This window comes from Emydura macquarii, unplaced genomic scaffold (genome assembly GCF_026122565.2).
Source record: "Emydura macquarii macquarii isolate MOO-44397 ecotype Brisbane River unplaced genomic scaffold, CSIRO-AGI_Emac_v2 contig_2768, whole genome shotgun sequence".
Classification (NCBI taxonomy): Eukaryota; Metazoa; Chordata; order Testudines; family Chelidae; genus Emydura; species Emydura macquarii.
In genome coordinates this window covers 3,729,716-3,753,426 of record NW_027132905.1, presented here as the reverse complement: position 1 = coordinate 3,753,426, position 23,711 = coordinate 3,729,716, and the positions used below count along the sequence as shown (strand labels likewise).

General features: G+C 53.5%; 1 protein-coding gene across 1 annotated transcript; it reads left to right on the top strand.

Moving 5' to 3' along the window:
• Positions 1–11,554: 11,554 nt before the first annotated feature.
• On the top strand, positions 11,555–22,614 carry GM2A (ganglioside GM2 activator). The gene is made up of 4 exons (XM_067566612.1): positions 11,555–11,839; positions 14,956–15,108; positions 17,984–18,166; positions 19,218–22,614. The coding sequence occupies exons 1-4, from the start codon at positions 11,726–11,728 to the stop codon at positions 19,371–19,373; spliced, it is 606 nt and encodes a 201-aa protein (XP_067422713.1). The 5' UTR covers positions 11,555–11,725; the 3' UTR covers positions 19,374–22,614.
• The last annotated feature ends 1,097 nt before the right edge of the window (positions 22,615–23,711 follow it).

The window sequence follows — 23,711 nt, the reverse complement described above, 5'->3', positions numbered from 1 at the left end:
ATATCCAGCTTCTTATCCACTGTAAACCGCAGGTCCTTTTCTGCAGACCTGCTGCTTAGCCCGTTGTCCCCAATCTTTACCTTCAGCTGTAAATTAGCTCCGAGCTCAGCTTTGTGAGTCACTTTTGCCTCCCAGCTTTCCGTTGTCACCAACTTCTCCTTTGCAAAGGTGATGTGGGAACCACAGATAAGGCCCGTGTTCTTAACCCTTCTGTGGCTGCCATGAGGGAAGCATGTCCCAGCAGCACTTTCCTTTGGAACATTAAGTAGACTGGGCAAGGCTGGTACATCAGCTGAGGGCATTTGCTGGATGTGCCTAATACACCATTTGGTAGGCAAAGGGTTAATCAGCCCACGGCCCTACACTCGATGACTAAGAGTTAATTAAAAACACTGGCCCAGGTTTTCAAAATTTAAGGCATGCAACATGGAAATGCAAAAATACATGCACTTTACTGTGTCTAATTTGCATGCAATGTTGCTATGATTGTGCACAGGAACATGGAAATTAATTACATGGGCAACTGACCAGTTCCATGTCTAATCGGTCACTTGCATATGAAATTATGGCAATTGCATGTGCTTTATTGGTAACTGTGTATGCAAACCGAGTGCCCAAATCTGCACACAATTTTGTGCACATACATTTTTTAGATGCCTATTCTCAGACTGCCAGGCTAAGATCCCTGGTGGGCCAGGATATACAGAGGCATCTTGAACTTGAGTTTGGAATATATATTAAAAAAAGAAAAAAATCCCGGGCACTGTTCTCCTCTTACTGCCTTTCAAATGTGACATGAAGAGGGATAGGGGAGTGGACGTTGTGTGCCAGGAGCCTCCCCAGAAAGACAAGATCTGATGGGCCAGACTTTCAAAAGTGTTCAGCTTTCAACAACCCCCACCATTCTCAATGGCAGCTGCCGAAGATCTGCCCAGTGTATTTACGGTCCTAAATGCGACCTGAGTTCTTTTGAAAATCCACCCCAATATTTCTTAACACAGGAAAAAGGCACAGACACGGTACCACACCCCTTCGCCCAGGGAAAACCCTGGAGAACTTACTTATTGGGAAATGATAACTCTTCTATACGTTTTTTTGGACTGACATAGAAAATAATTTCGTGCTAGATAATTCCGTATGATGTTTAAAAAATGGTATAGTTTCTATAGCTTGTTTTGGAGTGATTTCTCTAGAACTCTATTACATTCTACAGGGCTTTACAGATCACCTTTTAAATGAGTGATCACATGCCATGGGATGTCAGCAGGGGTGGAGGGGGATGGGTATTTGCGACACCATCCCCCTGCTGGGGTCTCATTCCATAAATGGCTCTGATTTTAGCAGAGAGGGGCAGGGGGCTGGTAGTCCGTACTAGAGCGAAGCCTAAGCCACACATTTTAGATCCAGATCAAACTTCCCCCTAATTCAGGAAGCTTTGGCCGGATTCAGGGACCCAGCCGCTAAATGGAAGTCCAGGTGCAGGCTGTCTGGATGGTGGGGAGGGGTGGGATGAGGCATTGCGAGAGCTGTTTGGGGTGCAGTAGGGCATCAGAGGATAGGGTGGAGTAGGGCAGTGTGGTTGGTCACAGGAGGAGAAGCGGCTCTCATGAATTCAGCCATACAAAAGTGGTCTTTGGAACTGACTGTCTCGGGCAGTGTCACTATCTGGGCATTGACTAGGATCTGTGCTGCAGGGAAATGCACTCAATGACCACCTCCAACTCCTCTGAATCAATTAAGGCTCCACCCTCCGTGCCCGTGGAATCATTGGGTGCTGTGTGCACACGCCATCTGCTGCCTCGCGCCGCTCCCTGATCGGTTCCCAGCTTCCCAGCGCCTCTGCTCCCACCTCTCGGCTTGTGGAGCTGCAGGCCTGAGCTCCTCCGATATGGCAGGATGAAGGGCAGCCCGGCCACGGTTCTGCGGCCAATGCAGGCTTGGATCCACGTCCCGCAGTTTGTTCAATGGACAGTTCTCGCTTGCTGCTCAGAGCGCGCTACTAGCTGTAATACGATAACTATATCGGATGTGCCGATAGGCCAGGCTTCCTGTGCGCTGGGCAGCCGCATGGCAGGCAGTGTTATGGTTACCAAGCGCTGTTACAACACATGTTTGTTTTTAAAATACTGCCATTGAAATCCGGGGCTTTGGGCCGGATTAGGTTACATGCCCTAAGACCCTCCTCCCCGCCAGGCGGCTGGCTGCATACTGAGGCCCGGAGGAGAACTGGTTCACTGTGCGTCACTTTGCTGCCCCAGATCTCTGCGTTCCACTGGCAGCAAATCCTTATCAAACCTCTCCTGTGTGGGCTACACAGGATGTGTCATCACCGGCGAGATTTTGCTTTTCAGGCCTGTTTCCTATGTCGCTTTCCCCTGCCCCAATGGACTGGGAGTTTACGCCGTTCGCAGACAGCCATTTCAAGGGGTTTCAGCGTCTTTCTGTACGTGCGTTTTGGTGCAGGGAAACAGTTAATTTAGGAACATAGGAATTGCCAGATGGGTCCGATCCAATCCCCTATCCTGTCTCTGACACTGCAGGGGAAGGCAGCAGCAGATGTGGGATAATCTGCCCCCCACATTAGGCCTCCTCCTGGTCTCTTATAGTTGAAGATGGACCGAAGCTCTTAAGTGCACAAAGCACCTTCTAACACCTTCCTGCCATGACTCCCCCCAGGGTCCCCAGTGCTACAGACAGCCCTGCCTGGGACCGTTTGTTGGAGACAGCGCACACCCCTTTCTGGGCGGCGGGAGGTCTGTGTGCAGAGAGTTCTCTCCCCAGGCAGCTCCCAAGGGCACAATCTGCCACTCCCTTATTTTGAAGGTGGCTATCGGAGAAGCAGCTGCACTTCACAACAGGCCGTTTCTGGGCCGCGGTGTCAAAACAGTCGTCACGTTCACTCACAGTAGGAAAGTGGGTTTTTTCCCCCCCTCCCCACGTTTCTCTCATTCAAAATGGGCTGAAGAGATTTGCGAAGGGACCTCCAAGTGGCTGGAGATGGCCCCTGGAGAACACCCCATCCTCTTCCAGCCGAGTGGCATTGGCAGCAGGGCTCTATGCCAGCCCTGTTCTCAGCTCCCAGCATAGTGCCTGGCACTATGGGTCAGTGTATACCACAGTCACAGGGTGCGATTGCCACTGGAGCGGATGTACCCAAGTAGCTAGTTCAGGTCCTGGAGCAGCGACACTGCGGTGGAGCATCTTCCAACAGGGGCTGTACAAACACGCCCGGAGCCCTGCGTAATGACTCACGCTGCTACGCTTTCGCTGTCCTGGGACCTGAACTAAATTAAAGACAACAGGCAATGGGAGGGAGGCTGAAAAGACCCATAGCAGGAGTTCAGGGTCATGCAGACTGGACACCTGCACGATTTGCCAGGCTGAGGCCTTTTATGGTAGGCTATAAATAAACGAGATATTCATGCTATCACTGATATCTGCTGGATGCTTACCTAGCCGGCGGGTGTTTATAGGTTCTGTCCAACTAGCTGAGACTCTGCAACTTTGACTGAGCGTGGCTAGTTTTCAGCACGTCTGTCGAAGCGAGAGAGAGCTCAGGCCCACCTGACCCAGAGGAAATAGACACACAGGCTCCTTCAGATGGAAAGTATAGCGTCTTCTAAGGCCTGAGGTAAAGTGTGGCTCTGGTTTTGGGCTGGAGCGGTGATTTCAGAGCATTCTTGTCATTCTGGGGGAATAATCTGTGTTTTTGCAAAAAGTGGGGACAGGAGGGAAGCCAAAGCCCGTCGACCATGTTCCTTTTTCGATCTCTCGTTTTAATGGTAAATAAAGGGAAAATAGAATTAAGTTAAAAAAAAAAGGGAGAGGATGAAATTCACTTTGCCCACAAAAAGCAAAAATCTAGGCTTGCAGATGGATGAAATGTGCAAGGTTTAGGGCAAAATCCAGCCCCCAAACCTGGGGGCAGGGATCTACTTTCAAACGTTGGCCTGGGTCACGCGTGGAATGAGTTTGGTGTTCTCAGCCCGGTCATCGGCACGGAGCTGAGCCCAGCGCGGAACCACCATACGCTCCCCAGCTCTGCTCAAGAGAGGCCTAGAATGACAGGAGCACACCAGGATTGGGGACCCTGGCGGAGCAGAACGGAGACTCGGGACTGTAATCGGCAGGACAGGTGCCAGGCTCGCTGGCAGGGCTGTGTGGGGATGCTATTGCAACACGGAAGTGGCTGAATAACCAGGCTACTGCCTCTGTGTAAGGATGGGGGGCTTGCCTGGCTGTGACCGGCCCATGCACTGTGCCTCTCCCCAGGTGAGCTCTTTGCACTCTGTGTGGCTTCGCTTACTGGTAGCTCTCAGGCCCTGTGGTAAGCAGAGGCCGAGTGAAAATTAATCCCTGCTGGGTAACTTGCACTTTCTCACCCCTGCTGCCAAGGGCATAGGAAGGTCATGGCTGCCTTGGGGGCTGGGTGGGAGGAAGAGGGTCATGGGCGTGCTGCTATTTATTCCTCAGCCCTAAGCCTCTGTAGGATGATAAGTGAAGCAGTTGTCATTGCCTGGCCGGTGTGAGGCGAGCTAATATGTTCCATGCACCCTGCCTGTGTCACAGCCCCCCCAGGCCCCTCCTGCGCTCCCGCACGCACACTCTGGTGCAGCTGATGATGACTAAATAAGGAGGAGCTGCAAACACAGGGCTGCTAAAAATAGAGCTCTGCCAAGGGTTCTGCTGACCTTTGGGACCCTTCCCCTACTGGAGTCAGTGCCTGGGTGGGTGCATTAGTTGGGGCCCACCAGAATATTGCACCCCTCCTCGCTCTGAACGTGATGCACATCCAGCAGAGCAGGGCAGCAGAATGCGCTGGGTCTGATCTGCCAGGGAAAGAGGGAGGCACCTAAGGAAAAGTGCATCTCCCCTCCAGTTTCCAGGCCCACCCTCCCTCTGCAGAGAGCAGAGTGGGCAGCGCAAGCTGCCCCCATGTCTCCAACAGCTCCTGGAGGCGTTTCTCTGGCTTGTGGGGATGAATGCTGATGTTCGAAGCGCTCGCAGATCTGCGGACAGCGGTGGAAGCGCAGAGCACGTTTGTCACGGAGCGCTGTCAGTTGACTGTCACCCGTATTGATTTCTTTATTTGCTGCATCATTCTGCTTGTAGGGGGGGAGGCATCTATTGAGCAAATAACCTTAAACCCCAAAGTGCTGTTTCTTACCCTCATCCTGAGCTACGCGCCCCGACGGCGCTCTCGTCCCGGATGGGAAAGCAGCTAGGACAGCAAAGGTCACAGTTAAAGGAGAGGATGGGTGTGGGTGCTGGGACCAGGAGTGTGAAGGAGATCCCCCAAGGGTGAGAAATAAGCCCGACCATTAGCAGGGCTGGAGCATAATGAACTTGGCCTCAAAGACACATGAGAGGAAACAAGAGCCTCTGTGCAGGTGCGTGCATGCCCCATCCTCGTGAAGTTCATAATTCCAGGCCTCTCACCCTCAGAAACCTCCCGTTCTCCAGTTCAGGCAGATTGCCCGGAGCCTAGAAATGCACAGAGGGCCCCCGGGGGGGGTAGGTGAGAGGGAGGCAGAGACAGTTATTCAGGGAATTTCCTTTTCTCCAGCAGGAGCACAGGTAAGCAGCTGCAAGGAGCGAGAGAGTTAGCCCAGTGGGGCAACCAACCGGTTCCCCTGCTAGCACATTATGCAATTGACGAAGGAGGTGTACTGTACTGCACACATGTTCAAAGGGGGCCCACCCCGCACTCACCCAGTAGTAGCGGCTCAGGGCCCAGCTCTCTGCTCCAGGCGTGATGACAAGTTCACGTGGCACGGCCGCCCCACGTGCCATGTCGCAGCACCATTTGGCCCAGCTGCCTCTCTGTCGTGACAGAGGTGTGGCCAAGCCGAACCAGAATGGCGCGGCGAGCCCGTGCGTCAGGTCACAGCACCCGGAAGGGAGAGTGGGGCCCAGCCCCCTGGGGCAGGAGACTCCGCTGCCGGTTGAGTGTGGGGCCGGCTCGCCGTCCAGCCCACCACCACCGACCCATTGCCCCGTTTGCCAAACCAGGCTCCGTGGCTGGTGACATGGTGATGCTGTCGCCTCCGCTCCAAGCACCCCCCTGCCTGTGGAACGCCCGTACCTGAGCTCCATACAGAAGCATTTTGTCTCCCTGCAGGCCAGTCTGCGCGGCGGAGTGGCAGAGTCTGTGCGCAGGGGCCACGGAGAGAGGATAACCACGGCTTTCGCATGGAGAGGTTGAGTCAGCTGCGGGAGCAGGCCCCAGCATGAGGGCGTTCCCCACGTCAGAGCGATGCAGCCGGGACTGGTTCTGCAGAGTCCTCCGCCCATACAAGTTCCAGTAAGGAGGTTACGTTACCAGCATTGCGCCAGCCTCGTGGGCTAAACATCCCCAAGGGGAAGACATTGTAACCGCTTCCCAGACATGACTAAGCCTTTACTAGGTGCCATGTCTACCACACTCGACACTCAAGACTCCCTCAGCCCTTCCACCTATTCCCTGGGCCGTTGCATGGCAGCTATCCCACTGGTCTGTTGCACGGAAAGATGTTCCATCCCGCGTAGCACTTTCTTCTCGCTTTACGGTCTGGATAATGAAAGCCCCCCCCCCCAATCGGGGGGCTGTTTGGATCCTGGTGGTTTAGTTTGGCCTGATGTAAAGACAAGGGCAATTGCGTTTGGGTTAAATAACTCTGTGGGTCTTCAGTTCCTGGCCCTTCTCTAGATAAGGTCATGGAGGCACAGCTAGTCAGAGCCGGTGCCGACAGCCGGACGTTCACTAAGTGCCTTACGCTGCCAATTTTAACCTCCTTGCTGCTGGGCACCCAGAATGTGATAGTATTGCTGGGCCCACATTGACACCACAGTGGTGATGTGCCTGCCGGAGTTCTTGGCGTGCATTTTGCTGTATGTCCCTGAAGCTCTAAGAATTTTGAAAAAAAAAAAGCTCCAAATTCTTCAGCGCAGAACTGGACTGGAGAAAGGAAAACCCCACAACAGACTCACAGTCACACAGACTCTAGGAAACTTGCCTTTTGCATGGTTCTTATCACCTGCTTCTCCTGCCCCCTAGAAATTCCCTAAATGGCATATTGCCCCCCCAGAAACATTGCCTCTGTTTTCATGGAACAAACCCACAAAGCTGGAAAATGTTCTGACGCACTTTTGTACTGATCTGGAGGGGTTGGCTAAGGGTTCTAAGCTGCAGGTCAAGAGATACCTACACTCCTCAGGTAGATAAATGGACTATTTTTTTACACAACACAGTTAACCTGTGGAACTCTCTGCCACTATATATCATTGACACCAACAGGTTAGCAGGATTTAAAACAAGATTAGATATTTATATAACTAATAACATCCATAAGTGTCCATGATACATGATCCCCTGAAACATCTGGTACTGGTTCTTGTTAGAGACAGGATACTGGGTTTGATAGACCATTGATCTCATTCAGTGGGGCTATTCCGATAGTCCTCTGTCAGTGGCTCTCAACCTTTCCAGACTACTGTACCCCTTTCAGGAGCCTGATTTGTCTTGCATGCCCCCAACTTTCACCTACCTTAAAAACTACATAAGAACATAAGAATGGCCATACTGGGTCAAACCAATGGTCCATCTAGCCCAGTCTTCTGTCTTCTCCTGTCTTCTGACAGTGGCCAAGGCAAGGTGCTTCAGAGGAAATGCATGCAACAGGTAATACCCATTCCCAGCCTCTGGCAAACAGCAATCCCTGCCTATCCTGACTAATAGCCATTGATGGACCTATCCTCCATGAACTTAGATAGTTCTTTTTTGAACTCTGCTATATTTTGGCCTTCACAACATCCTCTGGCAAGGAGTTCCACAGATTGACTGTGCGTTGTATGAAGAAATACTTCCTTTTGTCCATTTTAAACCTGCTGCCTATTAACTTCATTTGGTGATCCCTAGTTCTTGTGTTATGAGAAGGATTAAATAACAGGAGTAAATAACAGGAGTAAATAACTCCCCTAGTGACTAGTGAACCCATAGTTCTTGTGTTATGAAAAGGAGTAAATCGCACTTCCTTATTTACTTTCTCCACACCAGTCATGATTTTGTAGGCCTCTATCAGATCCTCCCCTTAGTCAACTCTTTTCAAAGCAGAAAAGTCCCTGTTTTATTAATCCCTCCTCATATGGAAGCTTTTCCATACCCCTAATCATTTTAGTTGCCCTTTTCTGTACCTTTTCTAATTCCAATATATCTTTTTTGAGATGGGGTGACCAGATCTTCACGCAGTATTCAAGATGTGGGTGTACCATGGGTTTATAAAGAGGCAATATATTTTCTCTTTTATCTATCTCTTTCCTAATGATTCCCAACATTCTGTTAGCTTTTTTGACTGCTGCTGCACATTGAGTGGATGTTTTCAGAGAACTATCCACAATGATGCCAAGATCTCCTTCTTGAGTGGTAACAGCTAATTTAGATGCCATCATATATGTATAGTTGGGAGTATGTTTTGCAACGTGCATTACTTTGCATTTATCAACATTGAATTTCATCTGCCAGACGCCATTTACCTCTCTTCATTCTGAAAACTGACCATTTATTCTTACCCTTTGTTTCCTATCTTTTAACCAGTAATACTGATCCAGGAGAGGACCTTCCCTCTTATCCCATGACCACTTACTTTGCTTAAGAGCCTTTGGTGAGGGACCTTGTCAAAGGCTTTCTGAAAAACTAAGTAGACTATATCCACTGGATCATCCTTGTCCACATGCTTGTTGACCCCCTCAAAGAATTCTAGTAGATTGGTGAGGCATGATTTCCCTTTACAAAAACCATGTTGGCTCTTCCACAACAAATCGTATTCATCTATGTGTCTGATAATTCTGTTCTTTGCTATAGTTTCAACCAATTTGCCTGGTACGTAAGTTAGGCTTATCGGCCTGTAATTGCCATGATCGCCTCCGGAGCCTTTTTAAAAAATTGGCGTCACATTAGCTATCCTCCAGTCATCTGGTACAGAAGTTGATTTAAATGATAGGTTACATACCACAGTTAGTAGTTCTACAATTTAACATTTGAGTTCTTTCAGAACTCTTGGGTGGATACCATCTGGTCCTGGTGATTTATTACTGTTTAATTCATCAATTTGTTCCAAAACCTCGTCTAATGACACCTCAATCTGGGACAGTTCTTCAGATTTGTCACTAAAAAAGAATGGCTCGGGTTTGGGACTCTCCCTCACATCCTCAGCTATGATCACCAATGCAAAGCATTCATTTAGTTTCTCTGCAATAGATTTATCTTCTTGGAGTGCTCCTTTAGCATCTCGATCGTCCCGTGTCCCCACTGGTTGTTTACCAGGCTTCCTGCTTCTCATGCACTTACATTTTTTTTGCTGTTACATTTTGAGTCTTTGGCTAGTTGTTCTTCAAATTCTTTTCTGGCCTTCCTAATTATATTTTTACACTTCACTTGTCAGAGTTTATGCTCCTTTCTATTTTCCTCAAGAGGATTTAACTTCCACTTTTTAAAGGATGCCTTTTTGCCTCCAACTGCTTCTTTTACTTTGTTGTTTAGCGATGGTGACACTTTTTTGGTTTTCATACTATGTTTTTTTAATTTGGGGTATGCCTTTAAATTGAGTTTCTATTATGGTGCCTTTAAAAGCTTTCCATGCATCTTGCTTTTGGCACTGTACCTTTTAGTTTCGGTTTTACTAACTTCCTCATTTTTGTGTAATTCCCCTTTCTGAAATTAAATGCTACTGTCGTGGGCTGTTTTCATGTCATCCCCCTACAGGGATGTTAAATTTGATTATGTTATGGTCACTATTACCAAGCAGTTCAGCTATATTCACCTCTTAGACCAGATCCTGTGCTCCACTTAAGAATAAATCAAGAATTGCCTCTCATCTTGTGGGTTCCAGGACTAGCTGCTCCAAGAAGCAGTCATTTAAGGTGTCAAGAAACTTTATCTCTGCATCCCGTCCTGAGATGGCATGCACCCAGTCAATATGGGGATAGTTGAAATCCCCCATTGTTATTGAGTTTTTTTTTATTTTTATAGCTTCTCTAATCTCCCTGAGCATTTCACAGTCACTATCGCCATCCTGGTCAGGTGGTCGGTAGTATATCCCTACTGCTATATTCTTCTTATTCAAGCATGGAATTACTATCCATAGAGATTCTATGGCAGTTTGGTTCATTTAAGATTTTTATTTCATTTGACTCTACGCTTTCTTTCACATATAGTGCCACTCCCCCACCAGTGTGACCTATTCTGTCCCTTCTGATATATTTTGTATCCTGGCATTACCGTGTCCCGTTGATTATCCTCCATCCACTGAGTTTCTGTGATGGCTATTACATCAATATCTTCATTTAATATGAGACACTCAAGTTCACCCATCTTAGTATTTAGACTTCTAACATTTGTCTGTAAACACTTAAAAAATTGTCACTTTTTTAGCTGTCTGCCATTCTGTGATGTAATTGAGTTGGGCTCTTTTTCATTTGACTCTTTCTCATCAGATCCTACCCATATTTTATCCTCTTCCATCCTCTCCTCCTTACTACATATAGATATAGAGGCTAAAGAGAATCTCCATTAACAGATCCTCCCAGAAGGGATGTCTCTGTTCAAACCACATGCTTCTCCACACCTGTCGGCTTTTCCCCACCCCTTAGTTTAAAAACTGCTCTATGATCTTTTTAATTTTACGTGCCAGCAATCTGGTTCCATTTTGGTTTAGGTGGAGTCCATCCTTACTGCATAGACTCCCCCTTTCCCCAAAATGTTCCCATGATCCTAATAAATCTAAACCTCTCCTTCCTACATCATCGTTTCATTCACTACTTGCTTACAGAATCAGACATAAAAATTCAAAAGTGCCACAGCACACTATGACTGAAAAATTGCTTCCTTTCTCATTTTTACCATATCATTATAAAATAAATCGACTGGAATATGAACAGTGCACTTACATTTCAATGCAGAGTACACAGAGCAGTATAAACAAGCCGCGGTCTGTAAGAAATCTTAGTTTGTTCTGACTTTGCTAGTGCTTTTTATGTTGCCTGCTGTAAAATGAGGCAGATACCTCCATGAGCTGAGGTACCCCTTGGGAGATCTCTGCCTACCCCCAGGGGCAGGTGTAACCCTGGCTGAGAACCACGGTCCTGTGTCAGCCGGTGGCTGCAGGGCCGGCCCTTGCGGAACCAGCGGAGATCAGGGCCAGCATTGTGCCGCTGTTTCCCTGTCCGCTGTGACCAGGTAAAAAATCGGGACCGGCTGGGGTGGGGGTAACAGGCGCCTATGTAAGAGAACCCCCGAATATCGGGACTGTCCCTATAAAATCAGGACATGGGGTCACCCTGGGGCCTGTGCTCTGTTCTCAGCTTGCAGAGCGGTTGGGGCCAGAGCCTGGCTTTTGGTTCTCTGTCTGCAGGACGGCGGGGGGGCTGCTAGAAATGAGGGGGGGGGACCCACCCGGGATCTGCTGGGAGGCGAGGCAGACGAAGGCAGCGGCTGTGCCGGCAGAGGGCAGGGGGAAGAACGCCTCCCGGCCCCGGGCGGAGCGGGGATGGCTTCCCCCGCCCAGCTCCCCGCCCCGGCACCAGCTCAGCCGAAAGAGGAAGAGGAAAGCGGCCGAGCACCGGCGGGGAGAGGGCAGCGCCGGGGAAGGGCGAGCCAGCCGGGTGCAGCGCGCACCCACAGCCGCAGTCCCCGCCGAGCCGGAGCCGCCCGTGGGATTCTCCAGCCGCCGGTCCCGGAGCCGAGGGAGCGATGCAGGCCCTGGCTCTGGCCCTGTGCGCTCTGCAGCTGTGTCCAGCTGTGCGGGGCGGCCAGCGGTGGCAGCCCTTCGTGCTGGAGCGGCCCCAGCGCAGGATGCTGAGCCAGGTAAGGGTCCGTCCCCCCCCCCCGGGGCTGTCTGATGGGGAAGGGGCAGGTTTCTGCGGCCAGCCGCACTAACCCCCAGTGCCAAGGACCTGTTGGGACCTGCTCCTGTCCTGCCTGGCCCGGCCCGCGTGGACAGAGAGAGCCTGTGTTGGGAGCCAGCCCCAGGGCAGCCGGCAGAGGGGCTGAGCCGGGTGGGAAATGGTTCTCCTGCCCGGCCAGGATTTTGTCCAGATCTCCAGAAATGTTCCCCCTTTTTTGCAGCCGGACGAGGAGCCGATCTCAGCCTCCCAACGGGTTTCACCGGCCCAGAAGAACGGCCAGCGGGGTCGGTGGGGACCTTGCCATCATTTCCACCCCTTTCCCCTGGATCTCCACCTTTGACGTGGTTTTAAAAAAATTTTTTTTTTTTTTTTTTTTTTTGCGGGGGGTTATAACATGAACAAAACCGTTGGACCAAAAAGTCAAGCCTGGCTTTAACGACAAGCCCTTGCTAAGCGCTGGGTTATTTTCTTACAGTGGGGGAAATGGCTTATTTCCCAGGGAGGCTTGTAACAGGAACGAGGGTTAGGCTGAGTTAGGGTAATCTGTGTGGCTGCCCTGTGGTGGGGAGGAAGGCAGAGGCTGAAGGTCGGTGGCTTGGCAGAGCCCCACGCCAGGCGGAGACATAGCCATTGCCCTGCCCGGAGAGTCACGTGGCAGTGGGGCTGTCTTGTATCCAGATGAATGTGTGTGCGCAGGTGGAGGAGCCCGGACTCTTAGTATGGAGACTGGGACTGCATATCCCCCCCACCCTTGGTAGCATGGGCCATATGCCCACTTCTGTCCCAAGGAGGGCAGTGGTGAATGCTGGCCTGAATTCCTATGGGCATAGCGCCCTGCTTGCCTGCCTGTATCCCGGAGTGGCTAACAATGATCTCCAATTCCCTGTGGCCCTGCACCTTGTGGAGTTGTTCACAGCTGTGCCACGCAGGCGTGAATCGCTGGCGTCCTGATTTGGCAGTTTGCCCAGCTCCTCTTGCATGGGTATAAATGATGGCGCCAGGTGGGGGAGTCAGACCCTGCAGGTTTTGCCCTTCTGTGAGCTGGCCCTGCCCGTGTCCGTAGCCAGAAGGGGTCCCAGCAATGCTGCTTTGGTGACATGGATGCTTGTCTGGCAGGAGCTGGACCAAGATCCCTCAGCCACACCTGCTTCAGATGGGTCATTGTGCAGCCTGAGCTCTTCCGAATGGTTGTCCCGTTCCTTACCTGCCTCCTGCAGTCCTCCTTGCCGCGGACAGAAACTCAGGCATGAAATAGATTGCAGTGTTATTGAATCTGTCCAGTAACAGCTCAAGAGAGCCAGCACAGAGCAGGGGCTCAGAAACTGCCTTCTCTGGCGCCTGCCCGAACATTCGGTTCCCGTTTTGTTCTGTTGAATATCAGTTCTGCTTTTGCAGCAACCGCCTCCCCAGCAAAAGTCAGAATATTCTGGAGACAGGTGTGTGGGTGTGAGCGATCTCCCAGCCAAAAACCCAAGGTTAAGCAGACAGGCATGTAACACGTTGCACAGAGGCGGCAGAACGGACATTGACACATGGCCCGCAGCTTCCCTGCAGCTGAGGCGTGCGACTTGGGAAGGGAGGCTGTCGGGTGGAGCGATGGTGTAAATGCTGCTACGCTGGTTTCATACCCTCAGGAAGATCCCTTACATCGAGGTGAACCTCTGAGACTGGCTGCGCTAGCGCTCGAGCCACTCTGCTGCCAGCGTGGTGCAAAGTGACCTGGGTGCAGGGAAGGATCTGGGTTAACCACTTTCAGGCTGAATGCCTTGCTCCGGATTCAAACCGGAGGCACAGCAGAACATGGCTCCAGTGCCTGCTCCCGTTTCTTGAGCCATCGCCATCGCCAGCCTTTGAGCTGGGGTGCCGTGGAGGTGAAAGGCTCTGTGTCCCGTAACCCATCCCTGAGCCTGGCGCTTGCTTTACCTGACACACAGATCTGCTTGCAGCAAGCAACCAGAGGCCACTTGCAAGCTGGAGGTGCTAGCTGGGAAAGGATGTGGACCTTGGAAAGGGAGTTGGCTGGTGCTGGGCACTGGTAAGATGAAGCCAGGCTAGTGCAATGGACGTTTTGCTACTGGCTTGTGCCAAACGGCTAGGGCCGCCGGACGTCTCGGCGGAAAAGGAGGAGCCCTTCATCTCCCCATGGGGTTTCCAAACCGACACTGTGTCAGGGCGTGAGCAAAGCCAAGTACAGCCGGAGTAAAAGCTGTCACTGTCTGGAGCACGCCCAGTAGGGTTCTGGGCCATGTGAGCACAGAATGGGGTTTCAGTGTGTGCCCAGCCATTATACAAGAGCATCCAGTAGAAAGCAAACATTGATTAGGGCCTGATTCTCATTTACAGCGACGCCGCTTTACACCGCTGTGGCAGTGAAAAGGGGCATTCAAGTGGCAAGCGTCCCATTACCTGAGCTAGACACTTCTTTGCACTCAAACTAACTCAAAGGCTGAAATGATTAAAACTTCAGACTTGAACTGGGCTTTTGTCCCTGCCCGGGGACATGCGCCTGGGATGTGGCTGGGGAAACGTGCTTTAGATGTAACCGTGCGGTGCGTGACTCAGACTGGAGCACTCTGAGTAAGTGGCACAGGATGTTCCATGGAAATGCTAAGCGACCCATGGCCCGAACCCTCTGACTGCCAGAAGCTGGGCCTGGATGACCGGGGATGGACTACTCAGTAATTGCCCTGTTCTGTGTTCCTAAATCCCTTGGCACCTTTAAAAATCTCTTCCTGAAATGTTGGTGCAGTGTTACTGTTTCTCCAGCATTTGATTGCACATTTTGAATGCTCGTTTTCCTCTGGTTTTTAATGTCATCGGTAAGAACGCGCGTGTGTGTGTGTGAAATGGATGGAGTTCTCTGCCCCCACCCCCACAATGGGATTCTGAGGGATCGTCGCACTCCGTCTTTCCTTCCGAGCCTCCCACGAGCCCGCTGGAGCACCTTCCCTCCTGTGGTGTCCCAGCACGAGGCTGGGTCTGAGAACTGGGTCTCCTTGGCATTCTAGCTCCCAGGCCAGCAGGCCCAGCTTAATGCAGAGTCTGTTTAACCCTTTCCTTCGCTGAATCCTGTAGGTTGGTGGCTTCTCGTGGAAGAATTGTGGCAATGGGACCGATCCCTTGGTGATTAAGAGCCTGTCCGTAGAACCGGACCCGATCAGCATTCCAGGGGACCTGAAAGTCAGTGTGGCTGTTTCCAGTGAAGCTGACCTCTCCTCGCCTCTGAAGGTAGGTGAAAAAGGCAAGCCAGGCCGAGAGGCCTCTTCAGACATAGGCTCTTCCCATTCGCCTGCTGTGGTGCGTTGGGAAAGAACGTGCCAAAAGCCACCACCATACCTAGCCCCAGCAGCTTTTCAGTTCTCTGCAATGCCCAACAGTTGTGAATACACGAGTCTTGCTAGACCTGCGGCGTGTTTCTGACCCCACGGCCCCAGACCCTGCGTTCAGTTTCCAGCGAGCAGAGTTTTAAAAAACTCTTGTTTCTTATGAATACAAATATTTGCTGTTGGGGGGGCCTCAGGCTGGCCTGGTCTGTGCACAGTGTGTCTGTTGAGCAGCGACTTTTCACTGAAATAGGTCAGTGCAAGCCCCAGGACGGATGCCGTTATATGGGCAGAAAGGTGCTTATACCACAATAGCTGTTCCCCTTCCCTTCGGGAAAGTTAAAGCAGCCCTTTTTTGTGTGCGTGTGGATGAGGCTTGAGTTAAACACGCCCGTGTGACTTCCCACCCCCTCTCAGCGCCCAGGGCCTGTGTGGAGTGGATCTGGAGAAGATCCAAGCCGCTTCCACCTCCGGCTCCCTTGAGCAACCTGCTGGTGTCTGTGTTAGGCTGGGGTGATGAGTGAGTCTCAGCCTTGCCTCTGAGGGAACGCGGCCAAGTCTGAGAAGCACCTACAGTGTAAGACCGAAACTGACGTGGCCTGATTGGCAAATCCTGGGCACCCACGGATCCCAGTGAGACCGGTGGGAGCTGTTGAGCCCGCAGCACCTTTGAGAATAAGGCCGCTTCCATGGGAGAGGCTAGAAGACGGCTGGAGAGAGGCTGTCTTCCGGAGAAGTTGGGGCCAGGGAGCCGTTTCCTTGATCTTTCCTCGCCCGGGTGGGGAATGATTTCACAGAGCTAAAGCCACAAAGGGGCGGTCAGAGAAAGAAGGGAATGAAGAGACACGGGGGGAGGGAGAGAGAGGGTGGAGGGAACGTGGAAGCAGTGAGAAGGGGGTGTTCGGGGGCAGAGAGATGGGGGACCCTGCGTGCGGGAGTCCGATTAAAGTCAAGAGGAGGGGAAGCGGAAGATGAAATGAACGAAGAGGAAGAGAGAGGGATAGGACTCCAGGGGGTGCGGCGAGGCAGGTGAGACCCCCTCCCCTGAACACCGGCCCTGGGGAACAGACCTATTACCCGCCCCAAAACGCCAGTCTGGGCTCCTGGCTGTGGAGACGTTGATAATTAACATAATCGCCTCCTTAAAACTAATCCGCAGGCGCGCACCATCCGCTGCCGCGGGGGCCTGGAGCCCTCCTGAACCCACACGCCCTCCTGGGACCCGAGGTGTGCACTGGGCCTGGGTGCCGGGGGCAGAGGGTTTGGGCTTTTGGAGTTTAGTGACGGCTGCTCAGGCTGCAAACATGGCGTTGCTGTTCCCACGCCTTGCTGAAAACGGAAGGAAGGGGCGGCTGTGGTGGTGTCTCTGGTTCACCGAGCTCCCCAGCTGTGTGAGCTGGGTCTTGTGATGGCGTGGGTGGCTGGGGGAGGGAAGAAGACGCTGCCAGGCGAGGCCGGCCTAGCAGCAATGCTCCCTGCCCATCAGTTACACTATGAACCCTGCTCTGCCCTTCCTTGGAATCAGTGTGGCTGACTGACGGCTCAGCTGGATCAGGGCAGTTACACCGGCTCTGCCTCGCGCCCTGATCTGCAGGGGCAGGATTCTCCGGTCTGCTCTCTGCTGCAGGCAGCCCGGCCCCGCAGAACCAGTGCTACTGGGGGGATGTTTTCCCCAGGAGTGTGAACAGCGAGTGATAGCAGGCCTGATTCTCCCCTGCCCTTTGCTCCTGGGCGAAGTCCCTGCTGGCCTGGCATAGCCAACTAGGACAAAGACGCAGGGTCTGGCGCTGCTGCAGCCCCGTCCTGGCAGACGGATGGCTGCTGTGATCCACGGGCTGTGCCGGGGGAGTTGAAGAAAGGGGCTGACCCAAGGACACAGCTGCAATAACAGAAGTTACAGAGGAACTAGACAGCTTTCACCCCTGCTGCCCTAGTGCCTCCTGTCCCACAGCCAGACAGCTACCACAGTAACAAACGCTGAGCAAGGCGGACAGGGAACTGCTGACCAGGACACTACGTTTCTGTTCCCTCTCTTTTATTTAGTGGTGCGTGGCTCTAGTTCACGCTGCTGCTCGTGCAAAAAGAATCAGAGCGGGCCAGATTCTACCCTGGGCAAGACTTTGCAACCTTCATTGCTGTTCCCGTCGCTGTTAGTTCACGTCTGTGTTTGTGGCAATGCTTGGAAGTTGCCTAGGTCGAGGTCCCGCTGTGTTAGATGCTGAACAGAGAGACAGGAAAGGGCATTGCTTGCCCTAAAGGGTTTATAATTGAGGTGTTTTTTTGGGAACAGAATTAAAGAAGAAGCTGGGTTTCCATTGAGCTGTTCTAAATAGGAAACCTGCAGCCCGGTGATGGCTGGACCAGGTGTTATTCTTCCTAAAAATCTCTTGCATTGTGCCCTAAGCACTTAGCAGGCAGAGGGCTGGTTTCTGATCTTGGTTACGCAGGTGTCAGTCTGGAGAAACACCAGTGCCTTCAGTTTAGGAAGGGGCATTCCCTGCCTGGAAGAGCTTACAATCTAAGACCAACAAGAGAAACCAGACAAGAAAGGGGCTGATTGGACAGGAAAGCTGGCGGATGGTGTTTACAGAGGAAAGCTTCCTGGAGGGGGAGAAGTGTGGAGGGAACACTGCACCAGTTGCATCTGACGAAGTGGGTTTCTGCCCAGGAAAACTTATGCCCAAATAAATTTGTTAGTCTTTAAGGTGCTGCAGGACTCTTGCTGTTGTACCAGTTGGGATTCTCTGGTATCTGACTGTGTGTGCCGCCCTTTGTTCCAGGCGGTGTTACGGATGGAGAAGAAAATAGCTGAGTTGTGGATAGAGATCCCCTGCATTGACCAGATCGGGAGCTGCACGTACGATGGCCTATGCAACATACTAGACATGGCCATCCCGCCTGGAACACCGTGCCCTGAGCCCCTGCTCAGCTATGGCATCCCCTGTCACTGCCCCTTCAAACAGGTAAGCGCTAAGCCAGCAGTCCGCTGCTTGTTCCTGGCCAGGACCTCCTCCCTCCCATCCAGCCAAGACCCAGCTGGGAGCCCCATGTCACTATGTGGCAGGGTGATCACAATCCCCAAGGCCAGGACCCCTGCCCAGCCCACAGCCCTCCTCCCCTCTGGCCTTGTCAGTCAGCTGTTGGCGCGCTGGGGAAGGGGCTTTGCGACCACGTGGAGGAAAGAGACTAGAAACCCAGGCAGGCGAGAGAAGGGGTAGTTAGATGGCAGCGTGTGGGCTGGCTGGATTCTCCACTGCCTTGCAGCCTGTGTCACTGACGGAGACGGTCCTGAATGAGCTGGGCCCATCTGACCCAATCTGAAGCACCTGCTTTGCACACAAGGTGCACGGCGATGCCCAGCAGTGGAGAATCGGGCTGGCAAATTCCGGGTCCAGACTGGTTTGATGGGGTGTCCGCTCACTTTGATCGCCGCCGTCACCTGCTGGTTGCTTGAAATGTGGCTGGGAAATGCAGTCCCAAGGGCCGCTGGATTCGCCCCTGAGCGGGACCGGGAGTAACTTGCCTGCAGTGGTGAAGCTGGGGTGGAGAAAGTCACCTTCCAGACACTGCTGTAGCTAGTTGTACTGAGCTAGACCAGACACTGGAAACGGGGCCCAGGAACACATGGAAATACAGACAGAAACCTCCAGGTGCTAAAGTCTCTGCACCAGGCAGGTGGCTGAGCCGCGGAGAGGCCGATCTGGAAATCAGTGGGTGGCGTGCTGCAGGGTTCCCCTGGGGAAGGGTGGGCAGCAAAGGGTGCCAGAGGGGAAGTAATGTCGTGATCAGGAATTACGGAGATTCGAATCCTCTTTAGTTTGTTCATCTTGATAATGATAGAGATTGCACGAGAGGTGCAGGGGTGGGAGCGGATGGGGGTAGAATCTGAACGCCTGGTGTGGTCACTCCTCACTGGGCCTGTATCCGGGGGCAGAGAAAGCCGGCTCATCCCAAGGGTCATGGTGGGCTGAGGTAGGAGCTGCCGTGCGCTAACTCTTTCTTTTCCCTCCTCAGGGTGCCTACTCCCTGCCACCCACTGATTTCTACTTGCCCGCCTTAGAGTTGCCCTCCTGGCTGACCAACGGCGACTACCGTGTCCAGGCTACCCTGAGCCACGAAGGCAAGCAGCTCGCCTGTGTCAACGTGGTCTTGTCCCTCCACTCCGGGTGAGGCTGGCCAGCCCTGCCCGACCCCGAGTCCGTCCCCCCGCTGCGGATTGCCATGTCCCCTTTCCTTTCCCCTCGGGTAGAGAGACACCCCGGAGTCTGTTGACCGCTCTCCTACTCCCGCCGCTGCCGCCTGCCCTCCTGCTGCTGCTGCTTCCGCTTTCCTGCCTCTCTTTGCCCTTCTCCCTCTCACAAAAGCGGCAGGGAAAGGGGAGATGGGGACAGGCCATTGTCTTCTGGGCAGGGTGGACTTCGAGGTGGGCACGGTTGGCCAGTGCCAGCTGGGCCCTCTCTGGTCGGGTCCCTCCTGATCTGAAGCCCGTTGAAGTCAGCAGGAGTCTTTCTGATTCAGCCTCCTGGTGTCAGGGAGGTGAGCGGAGACAGGCTTTGTCACAGTCCCGACCATTGCAACTCCGCTCGCTGCGTTCCCCAGCCAGGCTCAGACCCTTCACCCCACCCCTGTTAATGCTGCTCTGTGGAGCCGTGGCCAGCCTTCCCCGTCCCTGTCCCCTCTCCTGTCCTGGTCAGCTGCACACCATTCACTGTGCCAGCTTTGGGCTGATCCACCGAATTCCACAGAAACCCCCCCTCTTCCCATCGAATCCAGTGGGATCAGCCCTGATGGGGGGCCATAGCACTAAACAGAGCTTCCACCGCAGTTCCGGTTTGATTCCCAGCCCCGCTTTGATGGGGACACCTCAGGGGGCTCTTCCACCCCTGTCTTCTCTGATCCTAGGAAAATATCTGTGTAAACTGCTGGCTCGGGTCTAAGCCCGAGACATTCTCTTCATATCCTAGTGGTGGCTCCATTCCAGGCCAGAATGTCCCCGGAGCCCCCTCTAGCGTGAAGAGAGCTGTATCGCGGCACTACAAGCCAGCCGCAGAGAGGTGGGGTCTGGTTTGATTATTTCCCCATGTTTATAATGAACTCGCATTCTACATATTGTAAATGCTCAATGCTCCCTTCCCTCCTCCCCTCCGGTCAGTAACAGGGGGAGGGTTCGTTAGCCCTCCCGCTCACTGATGTCAAATGAAATGGGGTGTCTCGGAACACTGCATCCATGGAGCAGCCCAGTTGCCTTAGACCGTCCCGGGGTCTTTGCCATCTGTTGGGTGAAGAGCTTGGGCGGGAGCTTTTGTTTGTGTGGGGTTTTTTTTTCATCCCACACAGGGAACTTTAGAAAACAAAAATCACGGGAGAAAACAAAAATAAAGAATTCTTAGAAAAAGGAAAAGAGAGGGTTGGAGAGGGATGCCCCGCTCTGCGATCGAGGATTCGATCGCTGCGCAGGAGTGCCGTCCTGTACAGCCTGAGGGGGCAAGCCCCCGCCAGGAACGTGCGCCCCGACACGCGAGTGGAGAGATGCATGCGCAGGTAGATGGATGTGCTCAGGCTTACTGACCGCTGTGGGAGGTCGGACACTGGGCTAGAGGGACCATTGGTCTATTTGGTGCGGCACTTCTTACGCTTCCGAGACAACAGCAGCAGAAAAGCTGTCGGCACGAAGAGCTGTACAGCTAGCTCTGAATTCTCTTGCAACAAATAACCTTCCTAAAAGGGGCCGCACGGGGCCAGATCCATTCCAGGACCTCATTGCTTATGGTGATGTAGGGAGAGCAGGAGGGCTGGGCGTTGCCAGCCGAAGAGGCAGATCTTACACCGCATGGGCATGCTCTCTCTCCCGTCTGCATTGAGAAACAAAGAAAAGAGGGACAGAACACGAAAACGATGGACTAATATTCTCACTCCCAGGGGGCCAAAGGACTCGTTCTGCCCTCGGGACAGTGATTAATTCCTGAAGCCTGGGCTTCTTTTATTGTAAAAAGGACGTTGTTGTGACCAATTGGATCAAGGGAACAATTTGATTGGCCGATGAGCATTCTAAGCGGTGTGATTATGAAGCTGTAAATCACCCGACTCTGAAACGTCTCGACTTCAGGGTTAAAGTGACTCTTTCATAAAGGTGCTAATGTGGGGGGGGGGAGGGGGCGCGGGGGAGGGAGGTGCCATGTACGGGGCAGAGGAACAACTGACTGTAGAACCTAGTCGGTTTGCAGCCAGCGCATTCAGCAGCTACGGTGGTGGCGCACCTGGCAACGTGCGGATCCGACGCTTTCTGCAGGACGTGGGTCAAGGAGGTTCATCAGTATTGACAGGCGTTAGGGAGAAGAGTCTGTAGCTCAGGACGTGCACCTGGAAGCCTCTGAGGGAGTCTGCACCCTCATCCAGTGCACCACGGGCTGTTGATTTGTTCATTGTGGGTGCAATTCTGCACCCCTAAGTCAATGGGAGCTTTGCTGTTGATTTCAATGGAGGTAGGGTCCAATCGCTTGGGTGGTGGTTTTTCAGCACTCTGCGTCCCTGCCTCCCAACTCGCATGCAGGGCTGACGTCGCACCTGCAGACTCACTTCAGTGCAGCTGACCCTCAGGTGGGTGTAGAATACCCAGCCCAATCACAGCACACCCCGTCCCGTATTACTAAGCTGGAGCTTTATGGACACAACCCTCTCCTGTGTCAGCGCCCCTGCGGTGTGAGTAGCTCACGCCATCGCTGCACCCCTCCTGCTATTGCAGCCGAGGCGCATGGGTGTGCCAGGCCAGCCCCGCCTTGTACCCTTGGTGTGTGTGGATAACACACTGTCACTGCACGCCCGCTCCTCTATTCTTTCATGCCAGGCATGTGTTTACGACATCATCAGTGTACAGCTGCCCTGTGCTGTTATGACAGAGGTGCATGTATGAGATACATCTCCCCGCCCTCCGTCTTCCATCACTGCCCTCCGAGCATGCACCTGACAGCCACTGCTCACCCTGCTCTGTATTATTGCAGCTGCGGTGTGTATACATGACACCCTAATACTACTGCTTGTGCTTGGATAGGGCTGATTTTCTTCAAAGCACTTTATAAGCCTTAACTACTGAATGCCTGCAGCCTCTGGGGTGGGGTGGTCGTGAATAGCATTGGGTCGATGGGCTGTATTTTGCACAGCCCGTGTGCCCCTAGCAGGTTTAAGAGACAAAGGCCTGTGGTCACCTTTCTGCTTCCTAACCTCGCTGCGCTTCAGAGCGACGTCCTAACAGCCAGTGGATTTTGCTCTGGTTTGTTCTGTGTGGAGAAGCACTAACCGTCTCGCCAGTTCCTGCATCCTTAACTGCTTAACGGCAGCCTGCTGGTTTTTTGGGAGGCAATGGCCCGTTGGGCTGGTGCCACAAGGAGTACTTAATAAATCTTTTTTAACGAGAGGGCCGAGTCCTTGGCAGTGGTTCTTGGTCCTTCGGTACATTGGGAATCTGTGGTTTTCTTTATTTTAAACGTACATGAAAATCGGGTGAGGTGGTTTGATGCCTATGATGGTCCGTCAGCGCTGGCTGGAGCACGCCCAAAGTGCCAATGGATGCCCGTGCTGGCACACGCTCCTGTCCCAGGCTGCGGTCAGTACACCTCACGCGTGACCTGCTGCGTTCCCTGCTCTCCTCGGCCCGGGCACCCACACAGCTATAACCAAGGACCTCAGTAACGACCTGCAGAATCCCCCCTCGGGCTCGGCCCGTCGGGCAGTTTGCATTTAGCAGGCTGCCTGGAGGAACCCTTCCCCAGCAGTTCCCAGCGGCTGCTCTCCCTGTGCCCCTGCCCTGACACACGTGCCCCGGGGGTCTCTCCGGTTCAGGCGTCGCTCAGGGCCCCTCGGGTTCGGACAGGGCCGTGCCCAGAACACACCGTTATCCAGGCTGCTGCAGGCACGCTCCCCTCTCCGTCGCCTGCCATGGATCGGGGTCACAGGGGGCACCTCCGCCTGGGACGGCGTTGCCCAGACACGGGTCCCAGCCTGGGTACGTGTGCCCTAGCTGCAGGCTCCGCTGGCTGGGCCGTCCGACGTCCCTGAGCGGTCAGGGGGCGGGCAGCCCTCCTCCTCCTCCCGCTGCTGGGTGCTGGCTTTGCCCTGCCCTGCAGGAGGGGGGCAGCATGGCCAGCCCTTGACTCTGGGGGTGTGGGGGGAAGCTGGGCACCAGCCCGGCGGGGAGAGGGACCCTGGCGCGGGCCAGGTGCAGGGGGCTTTGCGGCTGACTGCAGGGAGGGCTGGGTGCCAGGGGAGCCGCCCCCCCCCCCCCGGAACCAGCAGAGCAGCGTCCTGCTGGAGCGCGCCTGGGCATGCCGCGCGGGGCAGGGCTCTAGCCCGCCTAGCCCGGCCACCTTGCGCAACGCCAGCGCCGGCCGCCAGTGGGCGCAGCGAACCACCCCCCCACCGGCCCTTACTGCGCACGCGCAGGCTGGAGACGCCGGGCGGAAGTGCGGAGGGGGGCCGCTGAGTCAGCTGAGCCGGGGCGTCACGTGACAGGGA